Here is a 9,427-nt window from a genome sequence, read left to right as displayed (position 1 = left end):
TAGGGGGTAGGGCACAAATGGGTTAGAAAACTGCTGATAGTCCTACTTCCTCTGCTGAAAACTGTCTGCAGAGAGACTTGCACAGGATGGAGACAGGACTCAGAGTGCTTCTCTGCCATGGGTATCAGTTCCTGGTGCCCTCCAATAGAGTACACCCTTTGTCTTCCTATATACACCAGGGCCTTAGGGACAGGGTGATGCTACGTCAGCCTACACAATTTGCAAAAGTACATAGGGCCAAAATTGGCCATGAGGTTTGGGATTACCAGCTCCCCCATCTGGCAGGATGGGAAGAAAAAGAATGTGTCCATGAAGAGCTTTCGGAAGTAAGTCAGGTCTTCAACCCGAACTTCAATGCTGTATTGATTGGCCAGGAGCTCAATGGTGCCTTGCACCACATATTCGTTCTGTAAGTGTGAGAGCGAACAGGTCGAATAGACAACGTAGCCTCCTGGTTTGGTGGCAAGGAGTCCAGCCCTGAAACCAGAGAGGAAGAGAGAAGCAGTGACTAGTGAGCTTCCCAGCAAAGGAAGGGCAACCGAGGGAGCTGGAAGCATGGAGAGGAGTATCTGCTCTGGGTGGGTAGCTAGGTCAGACAGCATCTGAAGTCCTTTCTATAATGATACTGTCTGAAAAATCATTTTCAAGACAGATGGCAACCTAACATTACTCCAGGAAGCCTTCTTGAAATGATTCCCTGGATTCTGAATCCAGTTATGTACCAAACTCCAATGCTGGCTATACACTGAGTACTTAGCGCAGCCCTACAGAGCCTTGACCTCAGAAGCTATTTTTTCAAATATCTGCTGTTCTCTGGGGAGTAGCATAGGGTAAGACAGTATAACTGAATTCATGAAGGCTACCTAGAGCTACTCCTAGAGCACCCTGGCCAAAGTCTGAGTTTTTTAAATCTATCACTCACGCGAGAAGCTGCACCTGCAGTAGAGGCAACATCTGCCGCTCCTTCTTCCTTGACCGTTGAAAGATGTTGTTCTCTTCCTCATGAAGGGAGTGGCGGTCTGTGGTACAGGGCACATCCACTAGCACCTGCCCAGGGGTATTAAAGGGAAAGTATTGGAGCTCTATATAGGCTCCTGCTTCTTAGGCCCAGGCTGTTTTAGGCCCCTGGTCTTAGAGTTTTCATGGAATGCTGCCTTTCTGCCTATCCCCCACTGCTTAGAGTAAGTTAAGAGTATTTAACAAGACCTCTCATTTTAACCTGGTAGACTACTGTGAAAAAATAAGTAGGGAAATAGTATCTTTAGGTATATTCATGCTGGTCAAAAGACAAAAAACTTTGATTAAATAATTGATAGCTACATAACAACAACAAACAACATCTACAACAAAAGGCTGGTGGTTCAAACTCACCAGCCACTCCTCAGAAGGAACACTGGGCAACCTACTTCTGTAGAGATATTGCCTTGGAAACCCAAGGAGGGGTCATTATGAGTTGGATCCAACTCGACAGCAGTGAGTTTGGTTTGTTTGGTTTATAGGAGCTCTGGTAGCGTAGTGCCTAAGGCACTTGACTGCTAACCAGAAGGCTGGCAGTTCAAACCCACCAGCCACTCCTCGGAAGGAAGGTTGGGCAATCTACTTCCATAGTGATACCGCCTCGGAAACCCAAGGAGGGGTTGCTTGCGACTCGAAGGCTTGTAACAACAACAACAAAATCTACAAAGAAGGCTTTAGTGCTTCAGGGTTCAATCCTTAGCTATTTTGAATAAAGATGTTCAATTTACAAATGATACAATGACAATAAGGTTGCTAATATATTGAATAACAGGATCAGGATTCAAAATTATCTTAAGTTGAAACAATAAATCAGAACTAATATGGAAAAGTTTTAAAGGGAAAAATCTCCTTAATTCATTTACTAAGAGGCTATTCTGTGCTAGGCACTAGGGACAAACAGACTAGAAATTTAAAAACGTGTTTACATTTCAAAAAAGTAAAAATATCTATGGAACAGCTGTTCAATTAAGCACAAATTCTGAGTAAATTAACAGTGACCCAATGTTCAATATTCTGACATATTCCTAGGCTGAATAAGTTTATACAATGCATACAGAATAAGGGACATAATGTTGATCACTTTATACTCAGGCTAGTCAGGTCATATCTCAAGAACTGTAATGGGGCGGGCCTTCACAGAGAAAAGAAACACTGACTAAACAGAGATGCCCAAAGAAGAGGTGCTGTGATGTTCTAGAAACCACCTCATAGAAGAAACAGATACCTTCTTTTTCCAGCAATGTGGTTAATGAGATATCCTAAAAACGCTTGTAATATGAACCACTTAAGAAGGATGGATAAAATATTTTTAAAAAATACTTTTAAATATACAGCCCACAGAATATCAGAAACTTTTTCAGAAGCCAAAGAAAAGGCAGAAGCACAAATCCAGGGAAGCCTGCAGGAGTTGAAGCCTATCCCTAGTAACTGTAGAGCAGAGGAGCAGGAAACAAGGTCATCAGGCCACTCAAGGTAGGAACTGAAATGGAAATTCATAACAAAGCCAAAGTCCTCAAAGGGCTACATAATCAGAGATAAACTAGAAAAAAAAATTCAGCCCCCAAAGGAAGATGACAAGAGAACGTGTCCATTTTGGCTTTAACTCTGGGCAAAAAGAAAGAAGTCTCCCCTGAGAATCTGTAATGCCTCGGAAGCCCAAGTAGGGGTCACTATGAGTCGGACCTGACTTGATGGCACATAACAACAACATGTATGGGGTTCAGAATCATACCACTGCATGATTCAGAAAACCCCATGTAGAGTAATTCATGGTCCTAAGTTGATAGATCCCCCAAGCACTGGCAGAAGCAAATGCAAGTGCCTTTCTGGAGGAATCCCCATCAATCCTCAAACCAGGGTTCTTATAATTAACTGTTGTTGTTAGATGCCATGAGTCAGCTCCAACTCATAGAGCCCCATGTACAACAGAACAAAACACCGCCTGGTCCTGTGCCATCCTCCCAATCGTTACTGTGTTTGAGCCCATCGTGGCAGACACTGTGTGGGTCCTTCTCATTGTGAACTTCCTCTTTTTGCTGACCCTCTACTTTACCAAGTGTGATGTCCTTCTCCAGGGACCAGTCCCTCCTGATAACATGTCCAAAGTATGTGAGACGAAGTCTCAGAATTCTCACTTCTAAGAGGCACCCTGTTTGTACTTCTTCCAAGACAGATTTGTTCATTCTTCTGATAGTCCATAGTATATTCAATATTCTTTGTCAACACTTTAATTCAAAGGCATTTATTCTTCTTTGGTCTTCCTTATTTATTGTCCACAAGTTTTTGCATGCATATGAGATGACTGAAAATGCCATGGCTTGGGTCAGGCACAATTAGTCTTCAAACTGACATCTTTTTTTTTTTTAACACTTTAAAGTGGTCGTTCACAGCAGTTGTGCCCAAAGCAGTATGTCGTTTGATTTCTTGACTGCTGCTTCTGTGGGTGTGATCTGTGGATCCAAGTAAAAGGAAATCCTTGACAATTTCAATATTTTCTCCACTTATCATGGTGTTGCTTATTGGTCTCATTGTGACTAACAAGGAATGATCAAAAGCTGACACTGAAACAAAATCAGGTTTTTCTACTTCTAATAAAGCAAAAAATAGCTTGCTGCATACCAAACCTCCTGCTGAGAACTAGAAAAGCTTGACAAAATAGTTTTTAAAATCAATTTGAAATCATCGCAATCTTCCAAGAAGGCAAGAACTTGAAAGGCTAATATCCCAGAAACCATATAGAGAGATGAGCCAGAGAAATTCATCTCTATTGTGATAGCTAAGAGGCTGACAAACTGTATAGAATTTCCAGTAGTCTTAAGGGATTACAGGACAAAAACTGGAAGTTAGAGTCCACGCCAAGGATCAGGGAGTCCTAGTAAACAAACACCTCATTCCTTGAGTTGGACCCCTGAAATTTACTACCCTAGACATAGAGGTAAGCTAGAAATAGAACAGCCCTCACAAAATCCAAACTCAAAACAGCCTAATTTCTGAATGGATCAAGATGACATGTCCTGATGCTAACTGTCTGCCAGAAGCAATAAAATCCTTTCTAGAAAAAGATAAACAGCAGAATATCTTTATAATTTTCATACTGAATGTCTGATATTCAATAAAAATATTATTAATTTACCAGGAGACAAAGCCAAAATGACCAAAAACTAAGACTAGAATCATCAAATATAGTCTTTGAAACAATCATGGTTAATATGTTCAAGAAATTAGTAAGAAGACAAAATGATATTTAAAAATCAGATGTGTCCTGGTTTGTTCTGTTCTGGTTACCTAGTGCCACTCTGACAAGAATATATCACAAATGGGACAGCTTTAACAAACAGTTTATGTCTTACCGTTTGGAGGCTTTAAGTCCAAGTTCAAAGTGCCAGGCTCTAGGGGCTAGGTGAAAGCCCCTAAACCTTGGGCTTTAGCTCTGCCTCCTACTCCTGGCCCACTGAAGCTGAAGGCTTTTCTTCACTGAGACAGCTGCTGGCTGCTGAGGCTGACAAACCCAAGGTCAACAAATAAAAAGGCACAGTCCCAATATTACCAAACAACACAGCAGGCCATTGATTTAAGTCTACTTAAAGTCCCAGAACTGGCAGAGCATGGCAGGCTGCTGCACAATGACTCAGCTACATGCAGGGTTCAAGCGTTCCATAAGCTAGAGACCATTCCCAAAGCTGCTTCTTATATGCTGGAAGCAGACCACATCCCTAAAGCAGCTACTCACCTACTTGTGAGGTGACTGCCAGACTCATCATGGGGAATAATTACCTCCAGCTGCCCAGCCACTCAACCAGGGCCAGCCAAGCTGACAACAACCATAACTACCACAAGGTGAATTTCTAAAACTGGAAAATACAATAACTGAAACTAAGATCCCAGAATGTATTTAACAGCATATTTAACACAGCTGAAGAAGACTGGTGAATCAGGTCAAAAGAAAATATTCAGATGGAATTATGAGAGAAAAAGGGGTAGAAAATACAGAATGGAGTATAAAATATATACGTAACATTGTGAAAAACCTAACATACATGTGTTGTTGGGCTGTTGTGAGGTGCCACTGAATAGGTTCTAGCTCACAGTGACCCGATGCACAATAGAAAGAAAGAAACACTGCCTGGTCTTGTGCCATCTTCACTATGTTGCTATGTTTCAGCCCACTGTTGCAGCCACTCTGTCTAGCTCATTGAAGGTCCTCCTTTTTTCATTGACTCTGTACTTTACCAAATATGATGTCTTTCTGCAGAGACTGGTCCCTCAATAACAGGCCCAAAGTACATGAGAGAAAGTCTTACCATCCTTGCTTCTAAGGAGAATTCTGGCTGTACTTGTCTAAGTACATATAATTAGAGATCCAGAATTATGAGAGAAAAAAATGAGGCAGTAAAAATATTCAAAGAGACAATGGTTTAGAATTATTCAAAACTGATGAAAATTATCAAGTCGCAGATTCAAGAAGCACTATGAACACCAAGCAAGATATACATATTCCTTTAGAGGAGATTTCATAAGATTTATAGCTGACTTCTCAACAGAAACAATAGATAGCATAAAAAATGAAATGAGAGCTTCAAAATGCTCAAAGAAAACACCTGACAACACAGAATTCTATGTCCAGTGGGAAAATATTTTCCAAATTTTTCTTTAGAGTCAACATAATCGCTGGCAAAAACTCTGAAGACTTTTTTTTAAAACTAACAAGCTGATTCCAAAATTAATGAAAATGCCAAGGTCCAAGAATAGACAAAAGAAACTTATAGAAAAACAAAATTGGAGGATTTACTTAACCAGCTATCAAGACATATTATAAAGCTACAATAATTAGAAGTAGACAATGAATAAGGAAGACCACAGAAGAAATGACACACATGAATTGTGGTGCTGGCAAAGAATACTGAATGTTCCATGGACTGCCAGAAGGAACAAATATGTCTTGGAGGAAGTACAGCCAGAATGCTTCTTAGAAGCAAGAATAGCCAGACTTTGTCTCTTATACTTTGGTCGTGTTGTCGGAAGGGACCAGTCCCTGGAGAAAGATATCATGCTGAGTAAAGGAGAAAGTTAGCCAAAAAGGAGAAGAAAGATGCTCAACGATATGGACTGACAAAGTGGCTGTGATGATGGCCTCAAGCATGACAATGATTATGAGGGTGGTTCTGGACCAGACAGTGTTTCATTTTATATGAATAGAAACTGACTCAACAGCACCTAACAACAACAATAATAATTAAGACAGTGTGGTAATCATGGAAAAATAAATAGACCAATAGAACAGAACAGAGTTTAGAAAGAGACCCACATATATATGGTTATTTGATTTATTCAAAGGTGACACTGAAGAGCAGTGGGAAATAAACTATCCTTTCAGTAAATGGTGCTGGGTTAACTAGATACCATTCTTGGTATCCTTATTTGCTCACTACACATTAAAAAAAAATTAAAATGGATTGTATTAAATGGGAAAGGCAAAGCAAAAATGTTTCTAGAATATAACAGAAAATATCTTCCTGACTTGAGGGCAGGCAAAAGTATCTTAAATAAGACCCAAAAGCACTAACCACAGTGATAATTGGACCACATTAAAATTACAAATTTCTGTTTACCATTAAGAGGTAAAAAAATGAGTCACAGAGTAGAAGAAGATATATGCAATTCTTATATTCAATAAAGAACTCATATCCAGAACACATAAAGAACTCTTGCATATCATTTTGGAAAAGATAGAAAAAAAAAAAATGGGCAAAAGACTTGAATTTCCACTTCACAAAACAATGGCCAGCAAACATATAAAAAGGTCCCTATGGTGGTTAAGGTTGTTGTCAACTTGGCTGGGTCTGATTGAATGGCTGGGCAGCTAGGATGTAGCATTCCCCATGATGAGACTGGTAATTAACTCCATGATGGAATCTACTGTGAGCAGCTGAGTAGCTGCCTTAGGGATATGGTCTGCTTCTCGTATACAACAAACAGTTTTGGGAATGGTCTCTAGCTTACGGCACACTTGAACCCTGCATGTAGCTGTGTCGTTGTTCAGCAGCCTGCCATGCTCTGCTGACCTTGGGACTTTCAATGGACTTGAATTAATGGCCTGCTGTGTGGTTTGGTAACATTGGGACTGTGCCTTTTTACTTATCAACCTTGGGCTTGTCAGTCTCAGCACCCATTAGCTGAATGAAGAAAAGCCTCTAGCTCCAGTGGGCCAGGAACAGGAGGCAGCGCTGAAGCCCAGGGTTAAGAGGCTTTCAGCCAGCCCCTAGAGCCTGGCACTTTGAACTCTGAAAAGCTATCCCATTTGTGGTATATTCTTGTCAGAGCGGCACTAGGTAAGCAGAACAGTCCCCAAGCTCATTAGTCATCAGTGAAAAGAAAATTAAAACTATAATATAATACCATCACACACCCAACAGAATGGCTAAAATGAAAAAAAAAAAAAAAAAAAGGTTGGTGAGGCTGTAGAGCAATTGGACTTCTCATACACTGTGGGTGAGAATGTAAACTGGCACACTAACTTTGGGAAACTGGCAGTTCTGATTAAAGCTGAAAATATACATATCCTATGACCTAGCAATTTAACGGAAGTATGTACAGGGTGACCATTAGGGTTGTATCCTTTCACCATACTTATTCAATTTGCATGCTGAGCAAATAATCCAAGAAGCTGGACTATATGAAGAACAGAGCATCAGGATTAGAGGAAGACTCATTAACAGCCTGGGATATGCAGATGACACAATCTTGCTTACTGAAAATGAAGATAGTCTTTGGTACGGATTATACTTCAACACAAAGAAAACAAAAATTCTCACAAATGGACCAATAAGCAACAACATGATAAATGGAGAAAAGATTGAAGTTGTCAAGGATTTCATTTTACTTGGACTCTCAATCAATACCCATGGAAGCAGTAGTCAAGAAATCAGATGTGGTACTGTACTGGGCAAATCTGCTACAAAAGACCTCTTGAAAGTGTTAAGGAGCAAAGATGTGACTTTGAAGACTAAGGTAGGCCTATACTAAGCCATGGTATTTTTAATCACCTCAAATGCACACAAGGCAGTAAAAAATATTGATCTACTATGCCAACAATGACAAAATGAAGAGGAATGGTATGACAGTCATCACCACAAAGAATGTTACAAGACCCATCCTGAAGTACAATGCTGCCAGTGATAGAATAATCTATCATATGCCTACAAGGAAACCAGTTAATACCACTATTATTCAAATTTACACAATAAACAACAAAACCAAGACAAGAAAATCAAAGATTTTTACCAACTTCTGCAGTATGAAATTGACTGAATGATTTTTACCAACTTCTGCAGTCTGAAACTGAACATGCAATCAAGATGTGCTGATTATCACTGGTGGTTGGAATACAAAAGTTGGAAACAAAGAAGAATCACCAGTAGTTGGAAAATTTGGCCTTGGTGACAGAAATGACACTGGAGATCACATGATAGAATTTTGCAAGACCAATGACTTATTCATTGCAGATACCTTTTTTCAACAACACAAACGGTGGCTATACACATGGACTTCACCAGATGGAGTACAAAGGAATCAGATTGACTACATCTGTGGTGAGAGGAGATGGAAAAGCTCAATATCTTCAGCCAAAACAAGGCCAGGAGCTGACTGTGGAACAGACCATCAACTGCTCATAAGCAAGTTGAAGTTGAAGACAATTAAAATAACTCCATGAGAGCCAAAATATGACCTTGAATATATGCCTCCTGAATTTAGAGACCATCTAAAGAACAGATTTGATGCACTGAACACAAATGACCAAAAACCAATGACATCAAGAACATCATCCCAGAAGAAAGCAAAAGGTCATTAAAAAGGCAGGAAATGAAGAAAAGACCAAAATGGATGTCAGAAGAGACTCTGAAACTTGCCCTTGAATGAAGAGCGGCTAAAGTAAATGGAAGAAATGACAAGATAAAAGAGCTGAACAGAAGATTTCAAAGGGCAGCTTAAGAAGACAAAGTCAATTATTATAATGAAAGAAATTGAGTTGGAAAGCCAAAATGGAAGAACACACTTGGCATTTCTCAAGCTAAAAGAACTGAAGAAAATATTTAAGCCTCAAGTTACAATACTGAAAGATTCTATGGGTCAAACTCAGGCCCACCCAGAGTAGCAGGCCAGAAGAGCAGGAGAAGGGGATAAAAGCCAGGAACACGGACAGAAGAGCAGTCAGCCCCAGGGTTACAGGTGAGGAGAGACAACTCAGGGATGCCCAAAGCAGCAGGCCGGAAGATCAGGAGAAAGGGAATTAAAAGCCAGGAAGCCAGAGAGAAGAGCAATCAGCCAAAGGGATTAGGTGAGGAGAGGAAACTCAGGCCTGCCCAAAGCAGCAGGACCGGACAGCAGGAGAAAGGGGATAAAAGCCAGGAAC

The 9,427-nt window shown here is 40.3% G+C and overlaps 1 protein-coding gene across 1 annotated transcript in view; it reads right to left on the bottom strand.

Moving 5' to 3' along the window:
• Positions 1 to 200: 200 nt before the first annotated feature.
• NSUN4 (NOP2/Sun RNA methyltransferase 4) overlaps positions 201 to 9,427 on the bottom strand; it is a 45,735-nt gene continuing 36,508 nt past the window's right edge. Inside the window, exons 5-6 of the mRNA XM_007946690.2 lie at positions 923 to 1,047; positions 201 to 477 (exon numbers count right to left, since the gene is read on the bottom strand). Of these exons, the coding sequence (XP_007944881.1) occupies positions 201 to 477; positions 923 to 1,047 (402 nt within the window). The remainder of the gene's footprint in view (positions 478 to 922; positions 1,048 to 9,427) is intronic.

The sequence above is a fragment of the Orycteropus afer genome, unplaced genomic scaffold, assembly GCF_000298275.1.
Source record: "Orycteropus afer afer isolate SDZICR_OR568_19922 unplaced genomic scaffold, OryAfe1.0 scaffold00169, whole genome shotgun sequence".
NCBI lineage: Eukaryota > Metazoa > Chordata > Mammalia > Tubulidentata > Orycteropodidae > Orycteropus > Orycteropus afer.
This window is presented reverse-complemented; position numbering and strand designations above follow the sequence as displayed.